The sequence below is a fragment of the Hibiscus syriacus genome, unplaced genomic scaffold, assembly GCF_006381635.1.
Source record: "Hibiscus syriacus cultivar Baekdansim isolate YM2019G1 unplaced genomic scaffold, ASM638163v2 tig00110956_pilon, whole genome shotgun sequence".
In the NCBI taxonomy this organism is placed as follows: Eukaryota; Viridiplantae; Streptophyta; class Magnoliopsida; order Malvales; family Malvaceae; genus Hibiscus; species Hibiscus syriacus.
Window position 1 is genome coordinate 290,880 of NW_024062932.1, and position 15,607 is coordinate 306,486.

General features: G+C 33.7%; 2 protein-coding genes and 1 pseudogene across 2 annotated transcripts; 2 read left to right on the top strand and 1 right to left on the bottom strand.

Annotated features, from left to right (window-relative positions):
• The first annotated feature begins 3,655 nt into the window (after positions 1–3,655).
• LOC120148362 (protein SENSITIVE TO PROTON RHIZOTOXICITY 2-like) lies at positions 3,656–4,816 on the top strand. The gene has a single exon (XM_039161511.1). The coding sequence runs from the start codon at positions 3,656–3,658 to the stop codon at positions 4,814–4,816; it is 1,161 nt and encodes a 386-aa protein (XP_039017442.1).
• Positions 4,817–5,686: 870 nt separating this feature from the next.
• LOC120148301 lies at positions 5,687–6,287 on the top strand (annotated as a pseudogene).
• An 8,451-nt stretch (positions 6,288–14,738) lies between these two features.
• LOC120148323 (cyclin-dependent protein kinase inhibitor SMR2-like) lies at positions 14,739–15,350 on the bottom strand. The gene has a single exon (XM_039161476.1). The coding sequence runs from the start codon at positions 15,272–15,274 to the stop codon at positions 14,894–14,896; it is 381 nt and encodes a 126-aa protein (XP_039017407.1). The 5' UTR covers positions 15,275–15,350; the 3' UTR covers positions 14,739–14,893.
• Positions 15,351–15,607: the final 257 nt, after the last annotated feature.

A 15,607-nucleotide genomic window follows, 5' to 3' on the forward strand; every position in this document is an offset into this window, starting at 1 on the left:
GGGTGATGTAATTTGGCTGAACCGCTCCCCTTTATCCCTTATCTTTAGCCTTTTTTTTTTGTCCCCTATCTTCATCTTTTTCATTCTCATAATTCTTCCTCTCCCAAACTTAGTGCAAATGTGAAAACTTATATGCTCTTAGTCACATTTCAGATTTTCTAAGGTAAGAAATGATATCATAACCTTCCAAGTTTTCATCCAAGCCTTATATTGAGTTTTGGTCATGGAAATGCCTAGGTGGGGTTTTAAGGTGGGTTTTGGGTTTCCTTAGTAATCCTAATTTTTTTGTTGGAGGTTTGAAATCATATTTCTAATATTTTTGACTCTCTAGATGAGTTAGTAACTCATTTACCTTGACCTTGATTAGTTAAAGAGGTGGGAGAAAACTCCAAAACTAAAAGAAAGGAGAAATTAACCCTTGGTTGATTTAAGGACATTTCCAACAGCTAAGGAATTATGGTAACACATTCACAACTCTTTCATACCATTTGTGAGTCAAGAGAATTCATTTAGCTAGTGAGTAGTGAGTTGTAGAGCATGAATCAACATACATGGTAGATTCAAGCATTTGATTTTTTAGCATGTATAAAAACTTATTATGACCTCTTATTTCATACATAAAACATTAAGAATGTTTGGAACCTCAGTAGGGCGTTTGGGATGGTTTTGGGAGTCAATTTCGTATCCAAATAGGGTGTTTTTGGGTTTGAGTATCGGTACTGAAAGAAAATTTCCAATATTGTTCACCAACTAGCTTAAAAATGGGAGAATTTAGGAAGGGAAGTATCGGTACTTACCCAAAGAGTATCAATACTTCAGGTCGAGTTTTGATACTCGCAAGGTGATATGATAACGAGTAAACTTAATTGATTCTAGTAGGCCGTTTTTGCATCGGTACTGATAGGAGTATCGATATTGAGGGTAGAGTATCGATACTCCTAATATGGGTGTCGATACTGAGGTATTTTTTAAAACATCAAAGCAAAAATTGGTATCGATACCCCAGATAATATCGATACCCTAGCTCAAGAGTATTGATACTGGTATGGAAGTACTGATACTGTCATTCTTCCCAACTTGAAATCATTGTGTAAGTATCGATACCTAAGGGCGAGTATAATTTATGGGACTTAGTATCGGTACCATCGCACATTTATGGGGAAGAAACTCAAGAGATTTGGAAGTGTTATCAAGGGACCCAATGACACCAAAACACTATCAAATAAAAACTACAAGTGAGAACCTTGTTAATATGCAATTACATATATAAATAATATCAACTATGACGACATAAAATTTACCTTGGTTAACGCTCGAGAAAATAGTCAGGATAACCGAGTTACTTTAGCAGATGGCGATAGTCGAGGTATAGAGTATCCAAATATTCTTAAGCAAGTGCGCTAGACACTTTGAGACTAACTAGGACACCAACCTAAAACACTCGTAAAGGGTGGGTTAGTTGGGTGTTGTGTCTGATGTAAAGATTCCAGACCTCACCCTCGGTATACTAGAGGGGTGTGTGTCTCGAGATGTGTAATCCTCCGATCACATTATGATGTCTACCTTACAGTAGTGTACAATATATGAGAATACTCACTTTCTTTATTTCACTCGATAACATGAGCATTTATTGAACACTTTTAGTATGATTTAGTTGTTAGTGTGGTACTAGGCTAGTGAGCTCAACATTCGAAATTTGTTTCCGTGCATAGGTCCTTACAAGAAACATTTGAGGAGCTATCGCGCAATGGATGTTCCAGGCCAATCGAGCAACACAATGCGTCTTGAGTCTTTTGTCTAGATGACATCTATTATTCATAAACCTTCATGTACTTGAGTCGTAACTCCATTTTGATACTTGATTTATTTATTTTGTATATTTTTGGAAGCTTCCCTTATAAACTCAAATGATTATGTTGAAGAATGTTTTACTTAAGGGTTTTTAAATGATGGTTTTAAAAATGGTTTCAAAGAAAAATTTTGAGTTAGCTATTACGGTGGTTATGTGTGACATTCTAATCGGTCGATTTTGTGTCATATCGGGTTCGGATGTTACACAACATGTTTCTTTTTTAACAATCACAACATAATTTCGTTAGTAAAAATAAAGGAAATAATTAGAATTACAAAGTACCCAACAATAGAGAGAAAAATCATGACAATAGTCATAAAAAAACTTATACAGAATAAAAATTAAGCCCAAATATACGAAGAAACACCATTCCCTTGAGAATGAAAAGTAACATCAAAAGAATCCAGTAATCTCAATAAAAACTTATTATATCTGTCGAACGAGATACTTTACGAAATGATAATTGAGAGGTGAGTCAACCAAATTATCTGACAGACTGTTTCACTACATAATTTTGATTTTATCGGCAAACTACCTTTTACCAAAGAGGGGATCTGACTATACTTGACCACCGACAAACCAATCAGAAAAATTGTCGTTTGTGTGAGCAAAAAAAACAACATCAAAGTTATGCGAAAAACGTACCACAAGCCATATGGATTGTGCCACAAGAGGATAGAAAATACGTGCCACAAAAACACAGAAGACACGTGTCACAAGGACAAAGATTCTTGTTCAAAATTAAAAAAACAAATAACATAAGACAAGAAATAAGAGAACTAATAATCATCGATAATCGACAATCAACATTATGATTGACTTAGTCAAATACTAAACTAAAAATTAAGGGAAAAAAAAGAAGGTGACTTAAAAGTATTAGAAGAGAAAATAGGTTAGAAAAAGAAAAAGAAAAACCTAACAGATTCACAACATGTTTTAAAATTGAGTCATCAACCATGCCATGTTTTTTTAAAATACAAATATTAGTTTACACATCAATGTAATTTTCTTCAACTTAATCAAATTTCTAATTAAAATATTTAAAAACAATTAATTATATTTGGACAATAAAAGCATTGAGATTATGGGGGGAAACTGAAGAAGTGAACAATTTTCAACGAAACTTAAACAGGAAACTATAAATTGATATGCAAAGAAATAATTCGATAAGGACGAGTGTAAACTGTGAAATGTGATTTCTTTTTTAAATGGATGATGTGGCATGATTTTATTGATATAAAAAATATAGTTACTAAAATGATTTCAAATGGAATCAAATATTTATTATATTTATAAAAATAGTATTTTAATATTTTAAATTAAATTATTTTTTATTAATTTAGAATAAGTATAAGACAATATATATTCAAAGATAAAACTCTCAATCATTTCTAGTGTTCGAGATCCTACCAATTAAATGAAACCTTAAAGATTAACAATAATTCTTTTATCACTAAAATCGTAATTCAATTGGTACTTTTAATTAAATTATGATCGAAATAATTTGTCACATTGTCTTCCCCATAGTTTTATATACACAGTAACCGTAAGGATAGTTTGATGTTAGCCAACTTTTTGAGTTTACTTTTCAATTATTTAAAGCTTGGCCAGTGACCACAATTGCGAGATTAGTGAATATCCGAGGGAGGTATTAAGTGGGGATGAGCTTAAAGAAGCTCCTAAGTTGACTTACAGCCTCTCTTTATCTCTTTGTCTTGATTTCCATTAACAAAGTTTCTTTCCAACAAACAAGCTTTTTTAGTTTCAAATCCCAACCAAAAAATTAGCAACAATTTCTTGAAAATGATTTCTGGGTCTGCTCCATGTTTTCCCAGTGCATCATCACAAGGTTTGCCAACGTATCCAGTGGCAGAAGAAAACGTTGTTTCACCATTCTATGAAGTTGGTTCTGGTTCTGGTTCAGGTTCAGGACCAGAGCAGTCTCATGAAAGCACTCTCCTCTATAAGCTCTCCATCCTGAAAGATAGAGTCCATGACGTTCAATCACTTGCTACCCTCGTAATCTCCCCTGATCGATCCCTTCCCGAGTCAACTTCTCTAGTCATATCAAGGATGGGTTCTTTGGTTCAGGAAATCGTCGTAACAGCATCGTCCATGATTTTCGTTTGTCAACAGATGCTTCTTGGAACCACCTCAGGTAACACTATCAACACCGGTAATCGGATATGTCAACCGCCGAGCTTCAGTGATAATTGTGTTGGAAACCTAGAAAACGGGCAGAGCTTTTATTCTAATACTGAAACTATTACCTGGTACGGCAACAACAATAATACTAGCCATGATGATCGGCTGGAAAAGAAAGAATCGGTTGCATTGCATGGAAGAAGCAAAACTAGTGAAGGGTCTCGAGCTATTTCGGATAAGAATTACGATATAATCGAATTAGATGCTGCGGACTTATTAGCCAAGTACACGCATTACTGCCATGTTTGCGGAAAAGGGTTTAAACGGGATGCGAATTTGAGGATGCACATGAGAGCTCACGGCGACGAGTACAAGAGCAGTGCTGCTTTGATCAACCCCATGAAGAATCACCACGATAAAAACAGTGTTGCCATGTGGAACCGTTCGACGAAATTGGATAGTATGATAAAGTATTCATGTCCGCAGGAGGGTTGTAGGTGGAATAAAAAACATGCCAAGTTCCAACCCTTGAAGTCCATGATCTGTGTGAAGAATCATTACAAGAGGAGCCATTGTCCCAAGATGTATGTCTGCAAACGATGTAACAGGAAGCAATTCTCGGTGCTGTCTGATCTCAGGACTCATGAAAAGCACTGCGGTGATCTCAAGTGGCAATGTTCTTGCGGTACCACTTTTTCTAGAAAAGATAAGCTCTTGCGTCATGTTGCCTTGTTCGTTGGGCACAGTCAAGTACATGTTGCAAATTCTTTGGGAAAGTTAGGGTCGCTCGAACACCAAAGCCACACCACTATAAAATAGATCGTAAGTGTAATGAAAGGCGTGCGTATATATATATAATAGTATCCGTACGTGTATATATCACATTTGATTCAACTTCCTTAATATTATCAGCTTCTAAGGAGTTACTTGTAGATTCCCATGCATAGTCGTGTGTGTGTCTCTATATATATATAACGAATATACACTATATCACTAGTATTTGTTTCTAATTTTTAGTAAATAAAATTTATTATATATGTATGAATTGTGTATTTTAGTACATATTTGTTTTTACGGGTTAATCTAAAGGGATATATCTCTAATTACGGATCCAAAGATATTTTTTAAAGTATATATATTAATAACACAATTCTTTTATAGGTGGGTAATCATTAAAAAAATTCAGGATAAATATAATTAATAAAAAAAAATTTGAATTTCAAAATAATAAGTCTCTACCCTAAACTAAGCATAGATCCAGCATTACCAATCAGTATACAATATTGTTTGATGTAATATTTCATGTTTTCATCGTACTTTTTAAATATGTTTGTGCTTTTTTTAAAAAATTATAATGTATAATAAAAAATATAATCACAGGGAATGCCTCAATTTGGATCGTAAGGTGGAGAAATATCATATTTTTCAAATTTCAAAAGTTCACCCGCGAAACACGCTGATTCGGCAAAAACATTTGGAAATGGAAAACAAAACCCGGCTTAAATTCTTAAAGTTCAAAGACGGAAAACTCCAATACAATCCTCTCCGTCCAATCCGATCCTCTTGAATCCAACGGTTTCTGATTCAAACGTCATCGATCCTCGCAAAATAATTCCCACCAATCAGAATCTCGTCCTCTGCCCTATATATAATAAACTCACACCCAACTTCTCTGCCAATCCCATTCAATTACAGATTTTAGTTTCAGTTCTCTGAAATCAAATTACCAATGGAACCAAAAGCTGAGAAGAAGCCCGCCGAGAAGAAGCCAGCCGAGAAAAAGCTTAGAGCCGAGAAGAAGCTACCTAAGGAAGGCGGCGAAAGAAGAAGAAGCGAACCAAGAAGAGCGTGGAAACCTACAAGATCTATATCTTCAAGGTTTTGAAGCAAGTTCACCCTGATATGGGGATTTCGAGTAAGGCCATGGGGATTATGAATAGTTTCATCAACGACATTTTCGAGAAGCTTGCTTATGAAGCTTCCAGGCTCGCTCGTTACAACAAGAAGCCGACAATCACGTCTCGGGAGATTCAGACGGCCGTCAGGTTGGTTTTGCCTGGGGAGTTGGCTAAGCACGCTGTGTCTGAAGGCACTAAGGCTGTTACCAAGTTTACTAGTTCTTAGGTTTCGCTGTAAATTTGTTAGCTTTTAAGGTTGCTTCGCTGTGAACGAGAAATAGCCTTGAGCGATTGTTTTCAAATATTCCATGGCAAATTCGACGTCAAATTCACTGCGTTTAGCATCCATAATAGGGTCCCTCAACTTCCATAAAATCTCTTCCGTAACTAGTTCAAGCGACCGATTACTCATCTCTTTTATGGCAGCACAAAACAAAACGAATATAGTCTGAACAGCGTGAACACTGTATTTGCTTTTTCTGGTAATATCGATATGCACGTTGAAGATATTTTGAGCAGTGGAGACCAGGGGCGTTGGGATTTTATACTTGCCAACGATTTCCCTGTCTCCATCCAACAAGTTATCAAAGCTGTCGAGGTCGTCCGATTTGCTCAGAACATTGTCATCAGCAAGGCTTTGGATTAGTTGATCCACATCCACATCAGAATACTGAAACTCAGGCATTGTCCCAGTCTGATATATATATTATAATATATGTTAGCGAAAACAGAAAGTCCGAACCATCTACTACAGCACTGAAAAAGCTGTGTTGAAACGCAATGGGACGAAGGGGGAGATGCCTGGAGACTACCAGGTCCAGGAGATTCCTGTTGCAATTGCAGTTGCTCCTCTCTTTGCTTAAGATTGTTCAGCTCGATATCCATTGCAGGGAATTTATCCAACATGTACTCCACTTTGTCAATGCCACCAAACCTAGACATCAATTCCTCGACGATTGAAATCTTCCACTTGTCCTTCATACATCTCCTTTTGCTGCAACAAAACATTGTTTAGAACACCTACAATGTTCCCTAACAAAGGCACTAGCGGTTGGAAGGGCAATAGCTTGTAGGGGGCGAGAAATATTCCTGTCGACTACCAGGAGATTACGGAAAGGGAAAGGATTCTATTTCCTTTTGGTTTAGTAAATTTTGCTTAAGGCCTGCAACTCGACCTCCATTTCCTTGAATTTCTCAACTATGGACTCTGTTTCCTGAATTCCCAACTTCGATTTCATTTCATTTACTTTACGAGATTGTGCCACCATATCCTTTAATTTAGAGAACATGGGATCCATAGTGTTGGATAAAATAGAGAGATAAAATCTGAAATATTTCACAATAATTCATCTTAAAATATAAAATTTAATTATTAAAAATTCTGATAGATCATGTTATTAAAAAAACCCTTAACAAAACTTAATTCTTTTAGATTTAAAATAAATAAATTGTTCTATAAGGAATTATAGATAATGAGGATAAGGTGGAAGGTTGGATTCCTCAATGACGTGACAATAATAGAAATAAGAAAAGGGTAAACTTACCATTTCAAACTTAGTATCAAAATCATTATTGGGAGGCAAAAGGATAACTGTAGAAGATTTAATTTATTATTTTTATTTTTATTGTATTTTTATATTAATTTAATTTTCAAAGTTAATTTGATTGTACTATTCTGTATATTACCCTTAACTTAAAATCTTAAATTATAAACCTTAAACCCTAAAGTATAACCCATAACCTTTAAATCATAAACCTTAAATTCAATTTAAAGATTTATAATTAAGTTAGAGTTAGAGTATAGAATGATACAATTGAATAACTTTGAGGGTTAAATTGGTACGAAAATAGTAAATTGAGTCTATTACAAGGACAAAAGTAACCCTTAAACCTTATTGAGATTTTAAATTAATTTAATTATAATATCAAATTTCAATTTAAATACCATATTTTAATTATAACATAAAAGCGTTAACTCGTTAAAACGATGTAACAATCTAGTATTGATACAAAAGTAAAAAAAAATATTATTCTTTTTTTATTTTACTCTATTATTTTTATTAGAATTAGATTTTTAGTTATATTCATCAAAATGATATTTTCTTATAATTATTTTAGATATCGATAAACTTTTTTAATATATTTTATTATCCTCTCAATTTAAATAATTTTAAATCTTTGTAACTCATATAATAAAACCTAAAATCTATGGTAAATTACACATTTAATATTTAAATTATCAGTTTTGGTCTGTTTTAGTATTTAGGCTTTTAAAATTTTCAAAATTATACTAAAAGTTTAGTTTTTGTTTCATTTTAATACCTTGTTCAAAATTTAATGTTAAATTTTGAAAAAATTGAAAGGTTTAGAAGTAAAACAAACCAAAATTAATATTTTAGGTACTAAATGTGTTAAGTTTTTAATGGTGAGGTATAAACATGAAACAAAAACTAAATGTTAGCTATGATTTAAAAATATTAAAGTTTAATTACTAAAACTGATAACTTAGGTATGAAATACATAAATTATACTAAAATATATTATTTGTTGATTTAAGGATTTTTCTTTTAAAATTCCTAATGATAAAAAAATTAATGAAAAAAAGGCTATGCCTTTACATCATAGGATTAGGGTTCTCAAATATTCTTTTCATAAGACAAATAACATACTTTTAAGTTTTAAATTAATCTTACTAAATTATCTTCCATTTAGATTAGAATGTTAAAATATTAAACTTTTAGATGGAATTTTATCAAATTTGAGTAGATTTTATAAAATATTAACTCAAAAAGCAAAATAAAAAATATAAATATTTTAATATTGATCTTGTTTTAAGTGTCATCAATGACAAACGATAATCTTTTGACAAGACAATTAAATTTTCGATGAATTGATGATTGTCGGGTAAGATTCAAATAATTAAGTCGGCAGGATGTGGGACGTGTTGTTAATAAATAAGAATATTATAAACATATATTACCTTCTTGTAAATAAAAAAAAACTATTAAATAAAAGCTAGAGCAAAAATTCTATTAATTACTCAACTTAATGATTCCAAGCTTGAGGATGGTAAAGGGGCCGGTAAGTTAATAGGAAAAAAAGGAAGGAAAAGGGCCTGATGAGAGCTGAATTATTATTTGTTAAGCTGCTCTTATTAAGGGCACCTAACCTCCAAAGCAAACTGTAACTAAGGCTGTGTAGAAATCACGCATCAAGCGTTACTGTCCTCTGCCCACTTCAGATATGGCATAAACTCATGCAATGTAACACTCTAATTTAAGGGTTAAATTTAAGAAATTATAAAGTGGTGGATTATTATTTGTGTAGAAATCACGCATCAAGCGTTACTGTCCTCTGCCCACTTCAGATATGGCATAAACTCATGCAATGTAACACCCCAATTTAAGGGCTAAATTTAAGAAATTATAAAGTGGTGAATTTAATTGGAATTTTGGAAGAAATTGAGGATTAAATTGAATAATTTAAAAGTTTACAGACCATTTTAAGAAGTTCATGAAGTTCAGTGGCTAAACCTATGATTTAACCATTTTTTTATATGTTGAATTATAAGTTTCTTCGTGCGCAGGTTCAGCTAAGATTTTTCAGTTTTCCCTCTCCGATCAACCAACTTTCAACTCCGATCTACTCGCCGTCCGACCTCCGATCGACGAGCCGAAACCAACATCGTGTTCATTGTCAACCAAGGAACAAAACCCCTCAAACCTTTCATCGTGAATCGTCTCCGTTCGTTGTTAATTTCAGTCGGAAGTACAGTCGGTAATAACTTGATTTTAGTTGGTTTTTCATCGATTAACGACGATCGGGACATCCGTTTACGACACCTCCCGCACCATCGTGTTCATTGCATCGTTCCGAGTTCTCCGGTGTCATCCTTGGTCTCCGTCGACGGTGGCGCGTGAGGAGGTGAAGCGGTCAAAATTTCCGATTCGTTGAAATCGAGCTCTCCGCCGTTCAAAAATTTGAACCGAGCTTTGTAAGTATCTCGAAATCGCTCAAAATAATTTTGAAGAATTTTTCCGTGATTTTTAGGCAGCCGGAAGGGGCTCCACTGCGCGTGGGGATGGTCCAAATGGCCGGTTTGACCGGTTTTGATACATAGTTGACCGGTCTGACTGCTCATAACCCGACCCGACCCGTTGACCGTTGACTGGTGTTGCCACTGTTGACCAAAACTTTGACCGGGCATTAAACGACCTTTGATTTCGACCGAGTATATTTATCATGACATTTTTCGACATTCCAAATCCGATTTCGCTGTTCGTTTTTCGAAATTCGAACCCGAAGGCCTCAAAATTGCCGGTCAAACTCGTTGACTTTTATTTGACAAAAAATCCAAATTTTCGAAAAGTCATATTTTATGCTTTCGACGTCCTGAATCTGAATCCGAAGTCCGTTTCGCCAAATTCGAACCCGGTAAGCCGTCTTTCACTGATTTATCATCCGATTCGATCCGTTTATCGCAATTAAGCTCCGTTTCTGATATAATTTATGTTGATATGTATCTGAGGAATTATTGGAAGTTGAATTGAAGATCAAAGGCATTCGAATGGAATTTTTATGGTCGATCAGTATTGCACGGAAATCGAGGTAATATTTTACTACCTCTTTATGCTTTATGGAACATGTTTATATTGATAAATGCATAAACAAGATAATGCTGGTCACTTTGGTAGAGTTGAATAATTTATACACTCGATATGATGTGATAGAAATTCTGTAACTAATTACGGATCGAATGACTAAAATAAGAAATTGAGGAATTGTTAGATTAAATTACAAGGTAGTGATTAGTGATAAAGAAATCAGCCCTGTATATGCAACTTATAATTTATTTCATCAAAGGTTAAATGTTAAAGGTACTTGGATGAGAAATTATGAGAATACTCCGGTATGGTAAAATTACGAAAATACCCTTATGTTATAAAAAGACAAGATTTGAATATGGAAGTTAGATAAGAGGATTTTACAGACATATTGATCTTATAAAAATATTGATGTGCATAAGAAATGTTAATTTTATTTGGAAATTATGGATAACCGATTTTAATCCTATGAGAGTTTGTGAAGGATACTAGAAGTTTTTAAGAGAACCGTTTCAAGATCAGAGAGTATTCAAGAAAGCAATTAATCATAGGATCTCTAAATTATATTATTTTCGTTAAGAGCTAATATCGCAATTATCTGGTTAAGAAATTACGGAAATGCCTTAAGAGGTAGAATAGTCTGAGTTGACTCTGAATGAGAAAATACTTAGAGGATTCATACTTAACTCGATTAAGTACGGATTTGATTGTTAAAATCCTGACTTAGTGCATGAAAATTCCTGATGTTCCGTTTGTAAAATCTGAGAAGGCACTTGACCCGGAAATATCTGAGTTATGAGTAAATACCTGAAGAACAATTTGTCGGGGGTGTTCTGTTGTCAGAATTGTTCGAAAGGACTGAAATAAATGATAAGATTGAATTTAATAGTAAGATCAGACGGAAGGAAATGATTAAAGTACACTGAATCTGTACAATGACCAAAACACCCATGTAATGGAAATGACCCAAGAATATCACCAAGCTCAGCAATGATTGGATATCCTTGAGCTCTGAAATAAATGGAATAAAACTGAACACCAAAATTATCAAAATAACCTTATGGCCTAAACTAAGTAAATATCTTGGATTAATTAAGGAATCCAAATAAGCATAGGTATTGGACTACCTTTAAAAGTTATGGAACATAACTTAAGTGAGCCGATCAACCTTAATAATATGTCAGTACCTGAACGACATAGATATTACTTGAATGCATGTTCGTCTACTCAAGTTTAGCTCAATGGTAATTTTGGAAGTATTCAGCTCAGCTCAACTCTAGATTGCATTCGGTACTAAGAATTGGATATTTGTTCGACAAATCAACCACGAAGACCAAACTGAACTGAACGGAAGTACAATATGTATCTGAAATTCAGAAATGTACGGAATTACTCTGGAAAATCCTGAAGTAACTGGAATAGACTTGAATGCTAAATGAACTAAGCAACCTCAAGCACTAAGGATTAAGTAAGTGATATGAATGAGTCTGGAAACGTTAATGAACATACACAATGTACTGTTCTTTTGGATCATGAACTACAAATCAAGCACGTCAGTATTTCATGATATATTGGAAGCGTAAAAAAAAATAAAGATATTGGAAGATCTATTCAGTGATGATTCCGAAAATGATCTATGTATAAGAGTTTGTGGTATTAAAGAGTAAATACCCTGGAAGAACAATGAATTGATCAATCGACAAGCATTAATTTTGGGAGCTATTCATTTAAGAGTTGTTTGATAATCCGATCAATCGACATAGATTGTAAATGTCCTGAATCTTCATTTCTTCCTTACAGCTCAAGTTATATTCTGAATAATTGATGATTTTGTCAGTTATTGAACTCTTCCAATAATGATTCTGAATTTCGATATTCTATCGGTATATTGAATAACTGTGTTTCTCTGCCTGATACAGTACCTCTAAATAATACATGTAAACTCTGGTGTGTTCCCTCATTATATAAATATTTTATCTGATTTCCGAATTGAATTATGTTCTGGTACGTTACCTGAATTCTGTTCTGATTCTGATCTAGATTCTGTTCTGATATCTGATATGAATTCTGCTTTGATTTCTGATATCTCCGTTTACCGACGGAGAAATGTTTTATCTGGGGGGTTTATTGTTGGAGGAAGATTACTGCAGGCTCCTCGGCTGTGTGCTCAGGGCCTTACTGTTACTGGTTGTGCGGGGTGTATGGTTCCGGGGTGTATATATATATGCTTTAAAAAATATATGTATCTTTTTACTGGTTTTATGGGAACACACTAGATAACCTGTTCTGATCTTCTGAACTCAGTCATCCGAAATATTTCTCTGAACTGAAAGCTCATTGTCCGTTACCACCTGAAATATCAGTAGGATCTCTGCTCAACATAAAAATCTGTAAATGTTCGGAAACAATAAGGAAATATATATTTATCTGTATCTGCACGTTCATCAGCATCATCTGGTAGTTCTGTATTACTGAGCTTTTCGAAGCTCACTCTATTACTCACATTTTCAGGTTAAAAGAATTGTACCAGTGCAGCTATCGACATCAGTAAGGGAGTTCTTCCGGCGTTGTTGCAGAGTATGGTACATGTGATTAGGGAGCATGTAATTGTATTTTGATTTATATACGAGTCTGGACGTCTGTTTTATTTTTAAATAGTGACAACTGATTTTATAAGTTACACGTTTTAATAAAAATTTTAAATTTTTCTCTATTTTTACAGTGGGTCGTTCCGGTGGCTTAAATGTGACACCTCAGATCGGGTCTGGTTACCCTTATCGGTATGTGGGGTTACATGCAAACTGTCATTCCACTGCTCCATCCATGTGTACCAACAAGTTCCTTCTCTTCACCATTGGCATTCAGAAAGACAACTTCTAATATCTCTGTTCCCTTTTCCAACTTGCTGGAAAAATCCACAGTGTACTTACAAATTGCTAATGGGCCGACATGGCCACCATCCATCCTACAACTGCTATAACTAATCACTCTCTTAATTCATATTAGTTAAATTGCTTCCTTCTTCGGCTTAACCTTTCCACACAGATGTCAGTCATCTTCTTCTTTGCATGTGCCATACAGTCAAAAACATTGTAAAAGGAATAACAAAAGCAATATATCCGACATGCATCGTCCACGTTTTCTTGTCAATTAGTATAGAAAAAAAAAGGAAAAACACAGGGAAGGTACATTACTTGGCATTTTGAAAGATTTTTCATAACCTTAATGCTCCATTTCGTGTCAATACAGATAAAAAAAACGATAAAAGAATTCCCTATAAGCACCACGATAAAAAAAAAACGTTAGGGTTTGTGCTAAGCTGTAGCTATTTCCTCTCTGTTAATAAATTGGCAAAACATATTATATAGATAACGTATGGTACGACTAAATATATATATTATTATTGGTATTCTGTGCTTTATATAGAATATAGATTCGTATAATAGTGAATTTTTTAGCCTCTAAATCATCATACTTTTTAAATCTACCGATAAAGTTAAAATTTTGTACCGTCAATATAGAAAGAAATTGAATTCTACGTGTTGGATGTATAGATAAAGTTGATCTAGCTAGCTAATTGATTATATGAGAGTGAACCTTATTGAGTATCACGTCACCATTCGCTACATCTAAGCTACATAAGTAGATTCGACAAGATAATATTTTTTTTGGAAAAAGTGATGTAAAATAATTTATTTTTATATATTTTAAAAATAACATCTGTCTTAAACATTACAGAAAGTTGATTTTTTTTCAAAGATGCCATCATATGATTTATTGTTATCAATATATAAATATAATTCAATCTGTTTATGATTTAAAGAACTACATTTAAAAAAAAAACCCATAGTGTGGAAAATAATATAATATTAAAATTAATTTATAATATTTGATTAAATAATTATTTAATTTTTATTTTCTCGAGTATTTTATCTTCAATATCTTAATTTTTAACGGGATATTTTTATATGTTAATCATTGATATAATAAGTATTACGTCACCCAAATGATATTATGAAAGTATTACATATTCTAAGATAATAACATGACATGTGACACACCAATAATTAATCACAACATCAACAATATATATTGAATATTAGAACTAACAATTTTTATACATAAATAAAACATTGATGGTTAAAGTACTTCAAAATAAAAATAAAAAAAATTACATCTTTTAATTCCTTCATCGTCTTACTTCCATCCTTAACCATATATGCAAATTTTGTACTCTATAGAATATTAAATAATTGAAGCTTGGCTTTGATTTTCAAACGCAGATTTTGAGGAACAAATGAAGGGTCATTAGATGATATTAGTAAGAAACTAAAGTGCAAATGGAATTGCTTACATTATCTGATAGGTTTATTCAAAACTAAATAAATATTTCATCAAGCACTTCTGCATCTCCTCTTGAAACCTCGAGAGCCACCGAAAGTAAATGGTTCGGAGTTTGATCGGAAAAACGACTCCACCTCCTCCCTTCTCGTGGTCTCGAAGAACTGCAGTTCCGATAGCTTCCTCTTGAGGAAAGAATCCGGTCTCACTTTCTTCTTCGGTGTCGGCGGACAGCTTTGAATGGTGGGTATTTTGTGATCACTCGACGTCGGCGTTTTGCACTCTTCTTTTTCCTTTGCTTCTTCTTCTTCATCAGCTTCCCTCGCTCCCAAACCTCTTTCTTCTTCTTTAACTCCACCTCCTCCTCCTTGTTGGCGTTCTTCAAGTTTTTGCAGAGCTTCTTGAAGAATACTTTCATGGTGATCCTTGGACATGGAGCTGACGAAGCTAACTCTATAGCAAAAGATTCGTTATTGAGCCGAGAGGATTTTTTTTTTTTTAAATTTGCGTTCCCTTGTTTCTTTCTTATCATTTTGAAACAAAACATTTATATATATATATACATACATATATGTGTGTATAGGTGTACATGTGGTGTAATGTCTACTCAAATTCGGCACCTTCGTTTGTTTGTATTAGAATTTTCACGCTTTGTATACCCTTTCTTCCACGTTATTTCTACCTTTGGAATTTAACCATTGAAGCTTCTTTCTAATCGCGACAAGGCTGTGATCTTTTTGTAATGAATGTTCCACTAAAAGTAACTG